The sequence below is a fragment of the Canis lupus genome, chromosome 20 (assembly GCF_048164855.1).
Source record: "Canis lupus baileyi chromosome 20, mCanLup2.hap1, whole genome shotgun sequence".
Lineage (NCBI taxonomy): Eukaryota > Metazoa > Chordata > Mammalia > Carnivora > Canidae > Canis > Canis lupus.
In genome coordinates, this window is record NC_132857.1 from 4326347 (window position 1) to 4347271 (window position 20925).

The window sequence follows — 20925 nt, forward strand, 5'->3', positions numbered from 1 at the left end:
GATGGGAAGTACAGACAGCACAGCCTCTAGGAGAAGAATAGGTTTAAGGCAGGTTAATTGTGGCCATAAAATCAACACCAAGTCCTTTAGTGACTGTTTATTCATCAGTTTATCTTATCAAATGAATAATTTAATGGCTCAAAAGAACTGCTAATCATATGTCTCCTTCCCACCTTATACTAAACTCCTAAACATGTTAGAACTGAAGAAGTGAGGTTTTTGGTGGGTCTTGCACTCATCTAGGTAGAAGTAAAACTGTTGATGTTTGCCAGGTGTCCCAAGCCAAGCTCCAGATTGAGTCCTTACAACTGAAATTATGTTTTAAGCACTGTTTTTAACTTCATAGTTGATGAAACAGTTGACTTAAAAATCATACTCTGAAAAAAAATCTGGACATATGTTTGTGTCCATATATATGCACATACATACATACATGCTTTTTGCATTACATGTAGACTGAATACTTAATAATTTCTTAAACTTGTCTCTTCCCTCAAACATAATGATTCATTTACAAAATGTTATAAAATAATACTTGCAATTAATTTTTTAGAAATTTCTAGTGATAGAAATTGCTTTTAAATATTGGAATTTAAATAAATCTTCCTTATCCTATATATACTTCTCAGTAGCAAAATTTTAATGCAAGTCTTTGCCTGTAACAAAAATCTGTATTCTAGAAGAGGAAGCTGAACCTGAGGAAAAGAGTGAAGAAGAAATTGAAATCATAGAAGGACAAGAAGAAGGTAATAAATCAAATAAGTCTGGATCAGAGGATGAGGTAAGCAGCTCTTTAACAGAAAATACGCTAGATTTTATGTACAATTATCCATGAAAATTTATTTTTTTTTTCATGAAAAATTATTTTAATCAAAACAGTTTGGTTATGGAGAATTTTTTTCAAGGCCATACAGTGCAAGTATTGGCCATATTTCTCCCAAGTTTTCGTAGGATCCTCCATATTGTTTTTAAAATGCATCCATAAAGAAGGCGAGGGCAGCCCGGGTGGCTCAATGGTTTAGCGCTGCCTTCAGCCCAGGGCCTGATCCTGGAGACCCGGGATCGAGTCCGGCGTCAGGCTCCCTGCATGGAGCCTGCTTCTCCCTCTGCCTGTGTCTCTAGCCTCTCTTTCTCTGTGTCTCATAAATAAATGAAATCTTTAAAAAAAAGAAAAAAGGCAAGAAAATACTGTAATTTTTATCATCTTAATACCTAATGGGAAACAGCATAAAGTAAGCCAGGGGTTTACAAAATACAGAGAGCTGCATCTGTAAAAAATTATGACTGTATCATAAAAATACTCTCTTGAAAATTATAATAAACAGACCACTTGAATATTTAAAAGGTAATTCTGTTTATTATAAGATGATTTTCTCTATACCTATTATAAAAACATTCTCATGGTCTGAATAATTCATTGTCACATTTTGTAATATTTCATTCATTGGGTAGTTGATTACTATCTGCCTGATCTGGTGTTTTTTTTTTTTTTTCTCAAATCTTTAATAAACTAGTTTTCCCATTAACTTAATATGTCTACGCCTTCCTGCATCCTGATATATGATAGAACTTTCCACAGTGCCCGTTTTTTAGTCTGTTATTACAGAATCAGAAACCATCCAGGATGTGTTTCAGACCCAGAGCTTTCTCCTTTTGCACAGGAGAAACCTATCAAAGGCCCGTTCTATCTGCTAACCGTCAGGGGCTACATCACCCCACCGCGGTCACCATCCTCGTCACCCTTCTTACTCAGTGCTAGGTTAGGGTAAGAGCACAGTTTTGCCTGTGCTCCTGTACGTGATGACATAATTTTTTTGTTTTATCTGTTTGAAGAAATCTCTCAAATTTTTATTGTTGTTGTTTGTTTTCTAAAGCTTATTCAGTATATGTACTTGGTTACTGGTCTTAATTGCTTTGTGAGTTTTTAAAGGGGTTTTGGGGGAACATTAGTCTGAATGTCCATAGTAGAGGAAGCTGAGTGAAGATGATTTCCAGGACAGAGTTGTTTTTTTTTTTTTTTTTTTTTTTTTATGACAGTCACAGAGAGAGAGAGAGAGAGAGGCAGAGACATAGGCAGAGGGAGAAGCAGGCTCCATGCACCGGGAGCCTGACGTGGGATTTGATCCCGGGTCTCCAGGATCGCGCCCTGGGCCAAAGGCAGGCGCCAAACCGCTGCGCCACCCAGGGATCCCTGGGACAGAGTTTTTAAACAGTCATTGTTTCACCTGTCACTCTTAACAATAATACTTGCAGTTTTGATACTGATTGATATTGATTGCAATTTTGAAAACTTGCAGTATTCATTTGAATATGTAGCTATATTTTGCTTCACAAAATATTTTGTGTACCTTTAAAAACATCTTAATTCTTTGTCTTTTAATCTTCTTATATGTTAGGGAGTTAAATAAGCCAACTTTTGTATAGTATGACCTTGAAAAATAATAAAAACTATCTGTAAAATACCATACAATACCTTCATTATTTCATTTTGTTACACAAGTTTAACTTATGTACGAGTGCTTATTGGATAAGGAAAGAAAAAACCCAAACTAAAAACGTGATGTTTCCTTTCCCCTCTCCTAATTTTTTCAAAGTACCATGTGCCAGAAGTTCTGAAAAAGTCTCTGCAAATCTAGCTCAGCAGTTCATTACTTATAGAACTATCACGATGAAGTTAGTGTTTAAGATCCCACAGTGAAAAGATCATCTAGCCCTGAATTAACCAGATTAAATTCTAAATGATAAAATCATGAATTCAGTTGTTAGTAGTATTCCCTGTCAGGGACATATTTGATAAGCAGAGTTATTCTGAAAATGTAATCATGCCAAAAGGTGAGCAAAATAAAACACACTAATTTATGTATAACACTTTTGATCAGCTTCATGCATTAAAGACCACATGTATGGTAGCATTTGTTAGAACTTGTATTTTAGAGGATAAGAAATCTGTTATTTACTATTTATCCATTGTATGAAAACAAGTATTTGCACAATTCTTTCTTCTAGATGAAGGAAGCGGATGAGAGCACAGGATCTGGAGATGGGCCAGTGAAGTCAGTGCGCAAAAGAAGAGTACGAAAGGAATAAACTATATTCAAGTATTTTTAATTCCTGAGCGAGATATTTGGCATTCTAAAATCAGTGTGCCAGAGCTGAACTTGAGTCAGTCTGCACATGTTTCTAATATCTAGCAATGTTATTCTTTCAGACACTTATTTTAGTCTTTCTTTTCAGGAAAAAAAAAACTTTCAAGTTACCTGGTCTTTGGATTTAGAGTAAAAAAGAGGGGCATGTTACGTATCAGATTTAAGAGACTAATACCATTAGAAGTTACCAAGTTTTAATAGTTGGAGAAAGTTTTGGTTTGTACAGAGAAAAATAATATGCAGCAGCTTTGCTGCTGTTGGAAAATCAGTTATTGGAATTTCCCCTTAAACAGCTATACAACAATATTACTGGTAGTTCTATAATAAAAATGAGAGTGTGTTCTGTTGTACAGAGCTAACTGCAATAAAGTTTCTGTATGGTTGTTTGATTCTATCAACAATTGAAAGAGTTGTATGTGTCCCCATTTGCTTAGTTGTGTCAAATTATAGTTATGACCTATTGTTCACTTAAATTATAGATTTCTTTAAAGAGGTGCTTTGTTGACAAGTCAGCAAAACAGAAATGTCTACGTGTCATTCATAGAATCACTGGTTAATAGTGCAGCATATTTTACATTTTAATTCAAAGATAATAGGTTCATCACAATATAATGGTGTACAGATACTTTTTAAGCTTTTATAATTGCTTTATGCCAGAAAGGCTTACCCTACACTCAGAAGATTGCTTATGCATACGTTGTTCCTGAAAGTAAAATTTAGATATTTTTTCTTCTTTAAGTTATACCCTCTTAATAGGTAAAGTATCGAGGGGGAAGCTTTAAATTATTTTCTCTTTCCTGGTCATTAAGAGATTCTAATAGCTAAGCCATCAATCATCATGCTTTGTATTTTTCATCTTGCTTTTTCCCTGACAAATTCAAATCTATTCTTAGCTTCAAAGCTGCCTCTCAGGTAGATAGTAGATATTTCTCCTCTTTTTTAAAGTAGTTACCAGAAATCACAGAACTACATTATAATGGAGTTGTGTCATTCCATTTAAAATATTTTAAGAACTTTTTATATTTGGGTAACAGGCTAGACCCTTTGGAAGGGGATCTGAATCTTTGAGACCATGGAACTACTTTGATACTATCTAGGGAACTTTACACCAACTACTGGGTAATATTTTGGATTTCTTTGTGTGCATATACCCTCCATCCTTGGGCAGGCTCCAGCTCCGTTCCCATACAGCCTGCTGCCTAGCAGTACAGTTAGAGCCTATGTATAAGGAAAATGAGTCTCGCTCTTCTCTTTTTACTTAAGTTAAACCAAACCGCCAGTAATACTATTCTCTCCTTATTTCAGAGAGTGAATTGAAAATAAGTGCTTTATTCTCATTGTTGTGTACCGACTTTCATAAATTGGTGGTGGAAAATCTTAATAGTTAGCCATATTTTATGTTTATTTAATACTAACTGAACTTTACACATCTTGCAAAGGCTCCCTTTCTTGCTTTGTATTTGGAACATCCAAATGAGCTAGGCATATTGAGTGATTCTAGAGGAGACTGTTTCTGAAGGTAAACTACTTCAAGAGATAAATCCTTAATTTTATGGAAACCTTTTTGCTTGACAAGTGTCTTGTATGTGAACATTTTTTTCCTATAGATTTATTAAAGGTTTTTTTCTTTCTTGGTTGCAGATTCATTTTACTTTTAGTGTTTGGTTAAACTCCATGAGCCTGCAGTGGTAAAATCTGAGCAACCTGTTTTGCCAGCGCACTGCTACTTCCTGTGGATGGAGCCTCTGTGGATGTATCACGGCTGATAGGTTTAACCAAAACGTAAACTTTTATTTATATAAGTACATATGCTAGATCCATGTAGTAGACAAAGCACAGTCTTCTTAATAACAAGATGGCTTTTTCCTTTTACCACCCTATTCTGTTTAAAATGACTTAATTTTTATCCTTTTCTCTAATAAAGGAGAAATATAAATGTATTTTGCTTTTCTTTATTTTAGTTGGCCTTTTTAGGGGCTTTTTAACTTGACCAGGCTAATGTAGCTTCCGTTTTCTTCAATATCTTTTTAAGATAGCCTTGCTTCCATTCCTCGTTTCTCTAGGAATACCCATATTACTAGAATTAGTAGCCTTTTTGAAGTGTCAGGCCATGTTTTTGAGATACAGGATGGAACTGCTTAGACCTCATAATTAACCACTAGCAGTGAGTTTATTGTATCTTAGAAATTTAGAACATTAATCCAAAAAATAGTTTTGTATTCGACAAAACCTATTCAGAATAGTTAAGACATAAATATATTACACTTTAGGCGTGTACAGTTTTTCATTCTCTTTGATCATGACTACATATTGACGTGGCAGGAATTAGGGATGCATATCACATAGCTACTATCCGGTAACTACTTCAGTCTCTGATGTAAATGAGTGATAACATTTCTACTTAAGTTTTAACAATCTCATCCTAAGTTTTAGCTCTCATGCATTCCCATATATGATGTCCGTGAAGAGTTTTGGAAATAAAATCTTTAATCTGGCATGTCAGAGGACGTAGGCTGATGAGAGGAAATGTATCTTAGAGTGCAGTTGGAGTTTTTCTCTGGAAATCCAAATGCATGCAAGAGTAATGGTAGTTTTAGAGAAGGTGGGCAAACGGATTATTGGATCTTTTAACCCCTAGCGTAGTATTTTACCACATAGTTGGATTTTGTTAATGAACACAATTTTACATTCTTTGTAAAATTTGGGAATATTCTCAAGTTTTAATAACGTAAACACTTGGTAAGCCATCTATAAATAATATATAAAACCTAAAACGAGGTAAATACATTATACCAGTGTTTCTACTGCATTACTTTACTTTTGTCCTCACTCCTCACATCCATCTCCATTATAAGGGAAATTAGATCCATCTCCATTATAAGGGAAATTAGATCCTAAGGCCAACAACATAAGTTCTTGTTATGGTAAATTTGTGTTTCAACACCTTGAAATCTCTGATTTAAGAGAAATAAACTGTAGTTGTTTTGCAGACAGAGTAGCTAAGAGGCTGTAAAGTCATTCTTTCTACCAATTCTTAAATTTGAATGTAATCACATTTTCTGTTCTTTCGTGATTTACAAATGGTCTTAACTGAAGTCATCTCTTGGTCTTAGCTGGTAATTGATTATTTCAGTGCTGGAGAAGTGTCTACGGACAACCACTAGAGGGTGTTAACTCCAGACAGGGAGAAACTTCCTGGGCAAAGTGAAGAAAGATTTTACTTTCTTCAGAATTAAGATGGTTTTGTTGACCACAAAGTTAGTTTTGAATTCTGTTTTCTATTCTATCGTCTCGTTTTTCTTTTGGAAAAAGGGCAAGATCAAAGGGAAGAGTGACGGACAGGAATAGAAATGTGACATTATCAACTGGTAGGGGTTACATGCTTAGATGATTTTGGTTATTTTTCTGCACAAATTTTTGTTGCAAAAATCAAAAAGTCTGTGAAAAGTTGCAGGGTTTTCATGTTTGACACCAAAATTCATTTGGCAGCCAAACCTGACCTCTCTGCCGGGCCTTTATCGTACCTAGTATTAAATTCATATATTTGCTACGGAAATGTTAATGTATTTGATTATAGGTGCTTCTCCAAATCTTGTTCGTAATACTTTGTGTAATCTGAAAAATTCTAAATTTTGAAACATCTGGTCCCAAGAACTCCAGATGAGGGATTATGATCTATAGTTAACTTGCTATAAATAAAGTCCAAAGGGTACATAAAGAGGACAAATTCTGGATGGAATGCTATTGAGGGGAGTCCTACTGGGGAAGAGGTGGTTTAGGAGAGAAGTGTGCTGGTTTTCCTGCCAGTCATCATTCCACCAGCATTTAGTGCTACAAGTATTAAAGAAAAAATTGATCCTGACCCTTGTTAAACAGTGAGGAAGACTTATTCTACTACAGGAGGTGCCCAAGACCGTTGCAAGAGGGCAGAGGTACTTGGATCAACTCCAAAGACAGCAAAGACAACTGGGGATTTAAAGTCAGTTAGCAAAATCCAGGGAGAGGAAAATTACTAAGAGGAGGAGACATCAAGGGTAAAGGGATGCTTGCTAAACTGTTTTCACCCTGGCAAACCAGGGTGATCAGATGCTGAGAGTGAGGGGCGGGGGTGGGGGTTATTTCTAAAGTGACTTAGCAGCGTTCTTTCGAAAACTGGCATAGGCCAGAGAGAGGGCCTATGATGAGGTCCAGGCTAAAAGGCTCAGAAGAGCCTGGTTGAAGTTTGGTCTCGGAGAGAGTCTATGTCAGATGCAGTCCCTGTGCATACAGCTTACCCTCTATATTTCTTTTTTTCTTGCCCCTTCTTTTTGGTAAGATTTTATTCATTCATTCATGAGAGGCGGAGACACAGGCAGAGGGCAAAGCAGGCTGCCTGCGGGGAGCCCCACGTGGGACTCGATCCCGGGACCCGGGGTCAGTCCCTGAACCTAAGGCAGACACTCAACTGCTGAGCCACCGAGGCACCCCACTGTCTATATTCCTAATACAGAAATTGATAGCCTGAAGTGAGATGAAGGAAAACAAAATGTATATATAGCACGGGTTTACCATTCACATGACAAGCAGGTGGGACTTGTATTTCAGGTCACATTTTGTCACCCACTGAGTTGATAGCTCTATGGGTAGCAGTTGGAAAAGTCAGAATGAAATGAATTGCCTGGTCCTTGATGTTTTTAGCAAGACATAACATGAAAGAAGTGGGCAGTCTCCCAAGCAGAGAGGAATAGAGAAACATCAGCTATTAGGAACTCCAAAGGATGAGAAGAGCCAAGTGCTTTTGTACCCTGAATAATAATAATAAAAAAAGTCTGATTGTCTTCTTTTTGAAGTGTGGGAGGCTGAGAGGGAAGCCCAGAAAGTCCTCTTTGCCCCTCATTAAGCCAAAGGGATCCACCCCCTGCAGTGATGAGCTGGGTGTAGCGTTCCCAGTGCAGTCTTCCTTTCAGTTGGTCTCAAGGTAGCCTCCACTGAAGAGAGGCAGGGTTCTGGGACAAGGAAAGCACACTTGGAGAATTTGGTCTAGAAAAGTGCTCTGCTCGATTGTGATTCCTAACAAGTGGAACTAGAAACATAGAGAACTTTTGAGGGAATTTTACTGCTCAAGAAATGTGAGCTTGGCCCTAAAACAATGGGCACCAAGCTCATGCCAGCAATAAGTGCACTGTTTCCACAACTCCCATACAAGGCACACTCCCAGCCCCTACTTCAGACAGAGCCGTGGAGAGAAGTGGTAAGAGTAACTTTGCAGAGTGGAAGCCACTGAGGGTAACAAGGGAGTCCCTTGCCAGGGAGCAGAATCAGGGTCTGATCAAGGTACTTGTTGCTTCACCTTCGGGGACAGACTCTACTCAGGGTTTCCCAGCAATATCCTACAGTTGATTTGAATCCTTGAATCAATACATGTTTCCCTTTATTCCATTTTCCAAGTTAAGAGTTTTTATTTGGGGTTCCTGTCCTCACCACCTCATTATAAATGGGCAGAGGAGAGGGTGAGACCAAATAACTTGCACATCAGTTTAGAAGTTGTCAGACTATTAGAAGCCACATCTATAACTGATGGACCTTGTCGGAGATCCTGGATTTTGAGTTGAATCACTAACTGGTTAAGAAGGGGTTGAGTATGTTGTGTGTGGGGGAAGGTTGTGCACAGAAGCTCATTAGCTCATTTGGCTTCCAGCCAAAGACTCTAGATGTGACTAAGTCTCTGTACCATTGGAATGTAAGAAGAACCTATGTACCATTTCCGGGGGGCCTGACCCTTACAACTTTGTATGTGTCCCATGCAGTTTCTCTGAAAATGAGAGATCAGAGTGCTTTGGAGGCCATGGTTGAAGATGGCAGGGCTATCCTCAGCTCATGTCCCTGAATCATTATGGGGAATAAAGCCTGCTAGTTTGCAATGCTTAACCTCAGACCCGTTAGTTCGGAGAGAAACTTATTATTAGTGTATCTCTTGTTACAGGAGCTTAGCCTAATCTAAAAATTACAACCACCTTTCCCCTGGCAATCTTGGATATTTTTCTGAATTTTTATTTTAAAATTTATGTAAAATACCCCATAACATTTGTTTAATAAGAATATTTCCCTACACATACAGTAACTGGTATTTAAATAAGATATGCTACTTCCCCTGTGGCTTTGAACCACCCCAGATACACCACTACACCATTATACATGCCGCAGTTACTGTATTAACACACACACAATCTCTGAAACAGCTTTTTATTAAACAGCAAAGCAAAATTGCAACACAATTTTAAATGTTTGTAAATTAGGTCACAAAGGGATGCAAAATATTTGCAGTATAACTATTATATTCCTACAGCTAAAGTCATTCATTGAATCTTACACCAATACAAACATATTATTCCATGATTAAAAGTAGCCCAAATCTAACAACCAAAACTATATTAGTGGACGTCTTTACCTAGTTAATATTTTAACATTATTTCCGATACTAATTTCTTACCAAATGGAATCTACAAACTAAATTCTTACAAACTGTCAAAGGGTGACTAAAACTCTGCAAACCAAGCAGTTAGGTTTACAGAAAATTCTGGGATAAGTAGTGAGATTAAAATACTGAGAAAATATCAATTAGTATACATGTAAAACTCCATTTTATTATTCATGATTCTGATACCAAAACACTCTTCTAAAGGGATTTTGCAAAAGTTGATCTGCTGGGTGCTACAAATAAATGTTAAGACTAAACTCTGTAACTGTTCTCTTCTACATGTGGTTGACATAAGGTTATTCACATTTAATCTACCTTCGTGTGTGTGTGTGTGTGTGTGTGTGTGTGTGTGTGTGTATCACCCAAAATATCTAGTCTGTGCCAGAGATCACACAAATCTGGAGTAAAAACATTTGGAGTTGGTTACTACTGTTTGCCAAGTATCTTCCCATCCTATTAATGTTTTTCTCAAAATACTCTATTCCAAACGTATAACCAGAGCTCATTTTTTCAGATACCAAGTGGGGTTATTTTGTGCAAAAGTTAAGTTTTTAACCAAACCTTCCCAATTTGATAATTCAGTTGCAAAGAAAAGTCTTCATACTTATAGCCTCTGTTTTCAACTGATGAAAGAAAAATCAACAATCCTATCTATTACTATGACAAACCCTAACTGAGAAAGTATCTTATTTTAGTTAAGTTTCAACAATTCAAGCTCAGGTTACTCTCACAGATGATTAACTATTACCTTTACAAATGTGAAACCAATTTTTTCCTTAGAGGAAGGGAAATGAGAAGGAAGAAGCAAATGGAGAAGAGGCACAACATGGTGGGCAGGGTACATAAAGCTGTGCGTTCAGTACATGATTTTGGTCACTTTTCACAACACGGTGGTTCTTGTATCTCTTATGCTTATAATAAAAGATAGTGCTAAACCTATAAATCAAATTTGATAAAACATTCATTTTCAAGTTTCATAAATATATGCATTTCTAATTATAAAGTCTCTACAATACATTTGCACATTTTCATAGACTAACATATTATACACAAACTCATGGAAGTCTTCTGTTATGCTCTTAATTTTGCCTATATCTGACATCTTCATAAATATTCAATTAAGCCACAAACAAAAGTACTATAACTTTTTAAATCCAAGTTTTAAAGAAAAAAAGATCAGCAGCAATTCCATGAAATAGAAGGGATGTCAATCCCTTACTTTCTTTTGCTTTTTGTGTCAGTTGTTTGAAAAACACTAGAAGCGGACATGAGGTTTTCTATATATTGTCCAAGAACTTGGTTTTCTGATTTTAGCTTCAGATTTTCTTCCTTAACCGCATCTACTCTTGCGGAGAGGTCTGTATTTAAAAACAAAAAAAGCCCATTATCAATAAAATGATGGCAATGACTTCATATTATAAAATAAAGATTCATTCTTAAAAGAAAAAAATCTTTAAATTTTGTTTTTAAATTCATGCAACTTTAGAAATTAAGGCAAACAAAGTAAACAGTGCAAATCAATGACTAAAATTCTTAAAAAGAGATTTCACATTAGGCTAAATGTTATTCTTGGTAAATAGCATCTATGTTGAGTAATTTCTTAAAATTGTGATTTCTATACAGACTTGGTTTTTAAAATGTGAATTTTGATTCACATCTTATCAACATAGAAAAAAACTGCATCTTTGTTAGAAATGCTTTAGAAAATGTGGTAGGCAAACATACAACTCGAATTATACACTGGATATAGAAAGTTTCCAAGCAATTGAACATTTTGTATTTTTACATTAGCAAGAAATTCAAAAGACACAGCTCTTAATGATCAAGTAAAACATTACCTCCATTCATTCACTGAACAGCTAAGTACTGCGTACCCTCTAGGAGCCAGGCACGGTTCTAGAGGCAATAGTAACAAAAGCCCTTGCCCTCACAGAGCTTACATTCTAATGTACATGTAGGCACGGTGCATCTAGGGGGCACCAACCAAGTAGGGGTCAGGAGAAAAAAAGGATAAAAATCAGAGGAAGCAAAAGGGAAGTTGCTCTATTATACAGTATAGTCAGCAATAGCTATAGCTATTTTGGTAAAGGAACTGACCAGAAATCTAAAGGAAGTGAGGGAATGAGCCACATAGAATGCAAACACCTAAGGGAAAGACATTCAGAGAACAGCAACCACTAAGACCCTGAGTAGAAGCTTGCTGAAAGAATAGTAAGGAGATCCGTGTCTGAGGTAGGATGTATGAGGCAGACAGTGTGACATGACTGACTCTGAAAGACTTCCAGAGAGTAACCTGGCTTTTATTAACTGTGAAATGGGAAGCCAGTGAAATGACATGATCTGCTCACTCTGCTATTAAAGGAAAAAAACCCCACAACCTCTTAATTTTATTAAAATTCCGATGTTTCAGTGGTAGTATTTTGTGCAAGACATTTAGGAAATGAAAAAACTCATATCAATTCACTTTTAATCTCTGAAGCTAACATACTCCTTTAAAGTATAAACTTTAGTATAAGCTTTATTTTTTTTTAAAGATTTTATTTATTCATGAGGGACACAGAGAGAGAGGCAGAGACATAGGCAGAGGGAGAAGCAGGTCCATGCAGGGAGCCCAATATGGGACTCGATCCCAGACCCTGCTATCACACCCTGAACTGAAGGCAGGACGCTCAACCGCTGAGCCACCCAGGCGTGCCAGTATAAGCTTTATTAAAGTGGACTCAGTAATAACACAGTGCAGGGGCTTAAGAGAGACTCTCATGTAATAAATAGCATTACATTAAACCCAGAGGATGCATAAGAACTCTATTTGACTTTCTTATTGAAGCACATCTGTTCTTTACAATCATTAGCCAAAGCTGCAGGCAGGAGGGAAAAGAAACTATTGATATAGACCTGAAGTTTTATACTTTTAAAAACTGGGGGCACACTAACAAAATTTAGCAAAATAAATGCTTACCATTTCAGCTAATTAGATATTCAAGAAAACTACAAAATGGAAACTAACCTTCAAGTGTGTGTTGCAGTTCCAACACTTGGTTAATAAGTCGTGTTTTTTCCTCCAGTTCCACCTGATTTTCAGCATCAACTGCTGTAATACAAAGGTTCAGATTTACTATTAACATTAGGTACCATTTGTGTCATGTAGCACTTAAAGATATGCAAAATATTTTGCATTCATTATCTTACTTGACTTAAGAGCCCAACAAAGGAAAAAGTTAGATGCCCACAAGGCAGATAAGGACACCAAGGTGGAAGATAAGTTGTTTTGCCATTACCAATCCTTTCTAGAACTAGTTAAGATATAAATAAGTATATTAGTCAAATTCAAGCTTTCTAAATATTGCTTCTCTGTTCTTTCCATTGCTTAATTAAGCCAAAAGCATCCGCAAAACCAGGAATACACAAAAAAAGGAAAATAAAGAACATACCATCCATGTCGGCATTCATCATCTCGGGTAACAAGCTTTTGGGCCTTGGATACAAAATCCTTGATGAATGGTCTGCAATAAGACAGAGTTAGAAAGACACATATACAGCAATAAAATATCACTGTACATTTATTAAAAGTTTTAAATGGAAATAATGATCAATGCTAGCAAAGTTATGGAAAAAATAAAATATTAGACACAAATTTTAAATATGTATCTTCTCTGAAAGCAGTATAGTAACAAACTAGATTCATAAAAACATTTAAATATTTTTTACTAAGCAATTTTGCTCTTGGAAATTTAGCCTAAGGAAAATCACAAAGAAGGAAAAAAATTAGATACATAAAATCTTCAACTTTATTTACAACCCACTAAATTGGAAACAACATGGACTGTCCAGAGTCTGGTTAATTACCGTAGTTTCTATTCAAGTGGCTACTAAAAATAATTAGGATGACTATAATAACATGGAAGAATGTTTACAAAATTGTGTATTCACTGAGGTAAATTATGTAAAGTACACATAAATACAAATAAAGAACAACAAAATTAAAACAGCTCTTATGTTAAGGATGATGACAGGGATGAAGACCAGTCTCTTTAAAAATATTTTTCATAAAAAAAAAAATATTTTTCATTATTAAAGTTTTACTTTACATATACTATTTAATACTTTTTAATTGATAAAGTTCAAGAGAAAAATACTAGTTATCTGAAACACTAATATGGGATAAATGAAAAATACCAACTTGTTTCCTAGTTATGGTTACAACAGATTAATTGGGATGTGAATAAGAATATCAATATGAACATTTTATTGTTTCTATAAAAGATTCCAAAATATTGGGGCACCTGGTTGGCTAACTTGGTAAATGTCCAACTCTTGATTTTGGCAGAGGTCATGATCTCAGGGTGGTGAGATCGAGCCTGATGTCAGGCTCCACACTTAGCACAGAGTCTGGTTAAGACTCTCTCTACCTCTCCTTCTCCCTCTCCCCCCTCACCTATAGGTACAATCTCTCAAAAAAAAAAAAAAAAGTTTCCAAAATATTAAAGCATAAAATTCCTGTGAAACACATTCTGCTCTATAGCTAACATTCATTTCATAGTCAGTGTGCTCAACATTTTATTTAAGTAAACCAGACAGATTTGGTAAAGCAATCTAATCTACTCACTGAAGCAATTTAGACCTGTTAATATTGTTACTTTCTACAAATTACTTACGGAGTACCTACTATACCAAGGCGTTCTTACGCTTCTATATGCTAACTGGCGGAACCCAGACATACTGAACAAGGATACCTACATTCTAGAACTCGAATCACAAGAGTTATCAGTGTACTGAATATTCTCTCACAGTTAATAAAACTGACACTTCAGACACTGGCATGAACATGGAGATAAAATGCTTAGTGTACGAATGTACAAACTCTTTGAAATAAGAGATCACTTGTTTGTCTAAAGAAGCAAGACATTAAACATCCTTTACATGGCATTATTAAAGAACTAGCTACAAATGGTATAAAATTGACAATGTTTAATACATCTACTCTGAGTCTTCTAGAATCTATTTATCTAGCACTAGAGCCGCTCTTCCTCACACTGTTTTCACATGGTTTTAATTCTCAGCTTCTTTGTACTTCAGAGAAAGTTTATATGTATATTACATATTGTGTATATATTACATATGTATAATGCAGATGTAATATATATAATGTGTACATATTGTATCACATATATGTGTGAACTTTCTCTGAAGTACAAAAAACCTGAGAAAACCACGTGAAAAAGATGTAATACCGGGCTCCCTGCATGGAGCCTGCTTCTCCCTCTGCCTGTGTCTCTGCCTCTCTCTGTCTCTCATGAATAAATAAATAAAATCTTTAAAAAATATATAACTACATATATATTACATATTGTATGTTATAAACATATATTAATACGTAATATATATTAGTATATCTACAAACCCAAGTAGACTGATTACTAAAGACCTTTTCAAAAATTCTTCATATTATTCAACTTACTATATTTGGAGATCACAGTCAAAAATTATCCCTCTCCATTCAATCAACAACATATCTCTTTATAATTGAAGAGAAAGAGTGTTAGCAGTGAAAACTTTATTTGGCACTTGCCAGAGAAAAGAGCACTTTTCCTTTTTTTTATAATAAATTTATTTTTTATTGGTGTTCAATTTGCCAACATACAGAATAACACCCAGTGCTCATCCCGTCAAGTGCCCCCCTCAGTGCCCGTCACCCAGTCACCCCCACCCCCCGCCCTCCTCCCCTTCCACCACCCCTAGTTCATTTCCCAGAGTTAGGAGTCTTTATGCTCTGTCTCCCTTTCTGATATTTCCCACACATTTCTTCTCCCTTCCCTTATATTCCCTTTCACTATTATTTATATTCCCCAAATGAATGAGAACATATAATGTTTGTCCTTCTCCAATTGACTTACTTCACAAAGCATAATACCCTCCAGTTCCATCCACGTTGAAGCAAATGGTGGGTATTTTATCATTTCTAATGGCTGAGGAATATTCCATTGTATACATAAAGCACTTTTCCTACCAACCACTGACCTGGCTAACACAGGTCTGGGATGGATGACATAGGCAACAGCCAAAAACAAAAGCGATCTTAGGAGGACTCAGCAACAGTAGTCTGCAGCTTGGCTATTTCGCCTGCTAAATAATGTACAAAAAGTGCTTCAAATTTCTAATATTTAGTGCTTTTAAGAATACAAGCTAAAACAAAATTTTCACAACAGCTGAAAAAAGCTATACACAAGCCAAAGCAATCGTACGATCAAAGCAACTGACTTTGAAATCAGGTTTAGTATACGGATGTGGTGTACTCTTTTGCCTATGTTTCAGTCTAACACTGAAACCCAAAAGTCTTCTACAAAAGCAAAGTGTTCCAAATTGATCAGTGTAATAATGAAGCCAGTTTCTGAAATTTGGCCACGTGTAACCCAAACCATAGAAAATCTTTGTATGGTTTATCAATAGTCTGATTTCATCTGAAAAAGTGAAAGAAAAAAAGGCTGAAAAATGGAGAAGGGGCTTATTAGAGGGAAAATGAAGCTTAAAAATATACACACTGAAGACGGGGGGTGGAAACAAGGGCACAAAAGCCTGGCTGGCACAAGAACAGTGCTATAGGATACACAACACAACCCAAGAGAATACTATTCACATCAAAGCCTGTGTAAGATTGCACCCTAAGGATTGTACAGTGCACAATCTGCCCAACACTATGTGGCTACCCTGTGCAAAGGGTATTTCATGACTCTCTAATAAAGCAGACAAGAGCATAGCCAGCTGCTTCTGTACAACAACAAAAAGATGAGTAGCAATTTTCTCTTATTCTGATACGATTAAACAGGCTGGCCTCAAAATGCTATTCTTGTCTATATTCAAGGTCTTCCAGGAAATTTAGACTAATAAACTGATTTATTTATATATAAGATCAGAAGGTTCATTGAGCTCTTTATATCAAAGTATTTTAGCCACAGATTTTATTTTCTTTTAAAATAAGATCAATCCTCAAACCTCACAATGCCTACATTCGTACAGTACTATGTCATAATATGCACTTAATACCAGATGGAGTTTTTCAGGTATAAAACCTTTTTTTCAGTCTATAGTTGCTATTGTATCAATCCAATTTCATGTGAAATTTGCTTTCAAGAGTTCACTTTTTGGGTCCCTGAGTGGCTCAGTCAGTTAAGTGTCCGACTCTTGATCTCAGGGGCTTGACTTGGAGCTCAGCATGGAGCCTACTTAATTAAAATAATGAGCTCATTTTCAATTCCTTCTGTTCCTGGACATAAATGCAAAGCCGATGTGAAAAGAAAATCCAGACCAAAGTCTCTCAAGTGTGAGAACATTGAGTGTGGGATATTAAGGCTGATCTCTTTATCCTAAAGCTGTAAATGGATATGGCCATCGCTCTGTCAATTCTGACCTAAGCCTAGGTAGGATCTCAAACCTTCCTCAAAAATCACAGTAAGTCTTGGGGCCTATCTTCATCTAGCCTTGGTCAGTAGAAGAAAATCTAGAATTATTCTGATAATTTAAGTCCAGAACACAAAAGGTATGGAGAGAACAAGGGTTAGGAAGTGTGAAAAACATCAGGATGGACCCATTTTCCATGCTAACACACCTGTGACCAAAGACTACTGTTTTATCAAAATAAATCTTTACCAGCAGCCCGTATAGCTCACCGGTTTAGCACCGCCTTCAGCCCAGGGCGTGATCCTGGAGACCCGAGATCAAGTCCCATGTCGGGCTCCCTGCATGGAGCCTGCTTCTCCCTCTGCCTGTGTCTCTGCCTCTCTCTCTCTCCTCTGTTTCTCATGAATAAATAAATAAAATCTTTTTAAAAAATAAAATAAACCTTTACCTTCCCTTCTAGTACCCTGAATAGTACCACTGTTAAGAAGCAGGTTCAAAACACAATAATTAAGGACTAAATGTATATTACCTGGATTTAAATCCTAGCTCTGCTGTTTATAAGCTCTGGAACCCTGAGCAAGGTTAACACCTCGGCCTCAGTTTACTCATCTGTAAAATGAGGGTAAGAGTATGTACCTCATAATTTCGTTGCAAGAATTCAATGAGCTGATCTATAGAACGTGCTTGCAATGGTACCTCATGCGTAGAAGGTATTCAATAACGTTAGCTAGTATCTTCTCTACCTTTTGGCTCTAACTCAGGCCACAAAAATCATCTGATCTAGCTGCCCACCTTACAAATAAACAAACTGAGGCCCAAGATCGCAATGGCTTACCCAAAGTCACAGAAGTAGTCACCGGCCAGGCCAGGACTACCCAGGCTAGTTTTCCCACCGCACCACCACACCTAAGATTTTGAGACTGTTTCCTGACATCCATCCAACCTCAACCAACCAACTTTTCTGCATCTAAAACTGATTTTCACGTCACCCACTTACTGGTGAACGAGTAAGGCGACTAAAATAATGTCATTGTTCATTAATATGCTAAATGCTTCACGATACTACTAACTCATCAAATCAGCAGAAGGGCACTGTAATTTATATTTGTGGATACCGCCCCTCAGAGGGGCTATGCACCTGCCTTAGGCTTCACAGCCAATGGTCTCTACCAAGATGCTGCAGGCAGGTCTAACCATGAAGTCTGTGAAGTCCCTGGTTTTTGGTGGTGGTGGTGGTTTTTTTTTTTTTTTTTTTTTCTCCGTTGTATGATGCAAATGCAGCCCTCATCTAAAAATCGCCAAATTATTTTTTCCCGCCATCTTTGACGTTAAATTCCCTTGATGTTTCACTAAGCGACTTGAAAGTGAATTTCGTCCCATTCACAGCTGCAGCAACTTCCGACGTGGGTGTGTCCGTGCAGGCCTGTTCAAGTTCTCAATTACTGTGGTTGCATGAATCCAGTTTCATGGCCTGGGGCCAGTGAGGACTGGAACAGGGGGGAGGCCAGATCCCCAGAGCACGGCGAGGATCGTGGTGGGTTCAACCCCCGAGGACGGGCACAGCCCTGGGCGCTGTGGGGGCCAGGCCCACGCTGCTGGGACCGCGGCGCAGCAGGTCCCTAACATGCTTACGTCATAGGAGTGGAATGGATACATTGTATAACTGAAGTCCAGCCTTTCGGAGACGCAGCCTCTTGTCTCCTTTTCCAACCGTTAACTCCCCAAAACTTGCTGGGCGGGACCCTTGGGGGAAGCCCCGGTGGAACCTAAGCTGGGGGCTCCGTCCAGTCCCCACCCCCGCCCCGGGGCGCCCGCTCCTCCCACCTGCCCGGCTCCCGGCAGAGCAGCCACCGACATCCCGCCCAGACCCCCCTCCGCAGGCCCGGTGCAGCGCGGGAGGAGGCGGGAGAAGGCGCGGAAGGCCCGCCTCGGGGACGCGGGCAGCCCCTCCCCGAAGGCACCCCCGGCCCAGAATGGGAGGATGGGGAGGCGGCTGCGCAGGGGGCTGCAGGGAGGCAGGCCTCAGCATCCCCCATGCCCAGGCCCTCGGCCGCTGCTCCCGGGTCCCCCGTGCGCCGGGCCGCGTCCAGCCCACCCCGCCCTCCACGCCCTCGCGCTTCCACTCGCCCGGGGCCAGGCGCTCACCTGCCGTCGGATGAGCCGCGAGCGGGAGGGAACCTGGAGGACCGCTCAGGCCCGGACGCCTGGACCAACTGGCGCCGGCAGCTCCGCCCCCCTGAGCCTACGGAGCATGCGCCGAGACCGGAGCCCCGCCCCGTCCCTCCCCGTCCCGCCCCGTCGCCCACCAATCCCCACTCGAGAAGGCACGCCTGCGCACTAGCGGCACGACGCCCCAATCGTCCTTTGTCAAAGCCCAAGGATCCGCCTCCCGCCCTAACAAAAGGACGTGGGCGTCCAATCAGGAGGGACGCTGCTGTGGGCGGGGCCGGGGGAGCGGCAGCCAATGACAGTGCAGGAGCGCAGCTGGGCGTGAGAGAGCCGGTCCCGTGGGAGCCGCGAGACGCGGGTTAGAGACCCAGCGCGGAGAGCTCTGGCCGCTGTCCGGAGGGAGGTTGGTAAAACCGAGCGCTGAGGGGGAGGGGACTCATGCGAATTGAAGAAAAGGGCACTTGCGGACACAGTAAAGAGAGCTGGTACAGGACCGTGCTACCTCAATTCTAAAAGCACATTTTTTCCCTATTTTTTAACTTCCCAAATCGCAAAGACCCTAAGTACACCCCCTAGTGCATTGTTGCCCTTCACCTCCTTTCCAAACGATTATTATTAGGTCCATAATGCAGTTGACCATTTTTTAAAAAAGATTTTATTTATTTATTCATGAGACACAGAGAGAGAGAGGCAGAGACACAGGCGGAGGGAGAAGCAGGCTCCCTGCAGGGAGCCCGACGCGGGATTCGATTCCAGGACCCCGGGGTCACGCCCTGGGCTGAAGGCGGTGCTAAACCGCTGAGCCCCCCGGGCCGCCCTAATAATGCTTTAGGATTGAGAAAATATCCTAACAGGACTTCGGTGTGTAGCTCTTTCGCCCACCTTATCTCATTTTGATTCTCACGGCTGCCCACGTAACGGGAACGGAAGCTTAGGAATTATGTCGGGCTCAAGGCCGTAAACGCCGCGTGAGATGCTGCGGCCAGGCTTTGGGATGTCATGCAATCCGGCTTGATGGTGTTCATTGATGCCTAGCACTTGACAGGAAGCAGCCTCCTGCTTGTGTTTTATATTTGTCGAGTGCAGGATAGTAATACTGTATCATTTTGGCTTCAGCACGTTCTCCTGAGTTGTGGACAAGAGCCTGTGTCTCCCTGTTTCTTGATTTTTCACTTCTGGTTCCATTTGGTGACCTACTGCCTTAATCCATAATATATATCCTTAATCCAATATATCCTTAATTCAATATATATATATCCTTAATCCAATGCATATTAATATATATTATATATATTAATATATTATTATATATATTATTAAATATATCTTCAATCCTATGTATATATATATTCCTTCTCTTTTTTTTTAGTTCAACTTTGTTTTACTAAGAATGAGAATGCATCTAGATATTTTTGCTTCACATCTGGTAAAGTACAATTCCACTTAAGCTTATTTTCCTCTTTTTCAACTACTTATTAACAAAGTCAACCATAAAGCAATTCTCGTTAAAAAGAGCTGTAAGTGTGTCAGGGCTTTTCAGAACACAAAGGTTTGTTCCAGAAAACTGGAATATTTATAGTAATGAACCTAACTGCTGATCTCATATAAAAACACAGCAGCAAACCCAAATGATGGAACAGCTGCTGGAGCAGATTCACTAAGTGACGGAGGACAAGTCACTGTGGGGCTTTCTAATGGAGTTGTGGTAGCTGGTTTTTACACTAATGATGTGAATCTGCTCAAACTTTGTTATTCCTT

General features: G+C 38.8%; 3 protein-coding genes across 17 annotated transcripts in view; 2 read left to right on the top strand and 1 right to left on the bottom strand.

The window, feature by feature from the left end:
* CLGN (calmegin) overlaps positions 1-3553 on the top strand; it is a 48411-nt gene extending 44858 nt beyond the window's left edge. For both annotated transcript variants that reach the window (XM_072788296.1, XM_072788297.1), the window contains exons 14-15: positions 681-781; positions 3007-3553. In XM_072788296.1, coding sequence (XP_072644397.1) covers positions 681-781; positions 3007-3087 — 182 coding nt within the window. In that variant the 3' untranslated portion in view covers positions 3088-3553. The remainder of the gene's footprint in view (positions 1-680; positions 782-3006) is intronic.
* A 5799-nt stretch (positions 3554-9352) lies between these two features.
* The window catches only part of SCOC (short coiled-coil protein), a 42426-nt gene continuing 30853 nt past the window's right edge, over positions 9353-20925 (bottom strand). Inside the window, exons 1-6 of one of the 9 annotated variants that reach the window (XM_072788320.1) lie at positions 19144-19289; positions 17268-17390; positions 15622-15723; positions 13035-13106; positions 12611-12694; positions 9353-10961 (exon numbers count right to left, since the gene is read on the bottom strand). In XM_072788320.1, coding sequence (XP_072644421.1) covers positions 10819-10961; positions 12611-12694; positions 13035-13056 — 249 coding nt within the window. In that variant the 5' untranslated portion in view covers positions 13057-13106; positions 15622-15723; positions 17268-17390; positions 19144-19289 and the 3' untranslated portion in view covers positions 9353-10818. Of the gene's footprint in view, positions 10962-12610; positions 12695-13034; positions 13107-14258; positions 14326-15621; positions 15727-17267; positions 17391-17527; positions 17608-18140; positions 18569-19143; positions 19299-20925 lie in introns of those variants that run through there. The other 8 variants (XM_072788318.1, XM_072788315.1, XM_072788322.1 and 5 more) reach the window with 8 other exon arrangements.
* The window catches only part of LOC140611630 (uncharacterized), a 131635-nt gene continuing 130031 nt past the window's right edge, over positions 19322-20925 (top strand). For all 6 annotated transcript variants that reach the window (XR_012012726.1, XM_072788309.1, XM_072788308.1 and 3 more), the window contains exons 1-2: positions 19322-19570; positions 20537-20593. The gene's annotated coding sequence lies outside the window, so the exon portion shown is untranslated. The remainder of the gene's footprint in view (positions 19571-20536; positions 20594-20925) is intronic.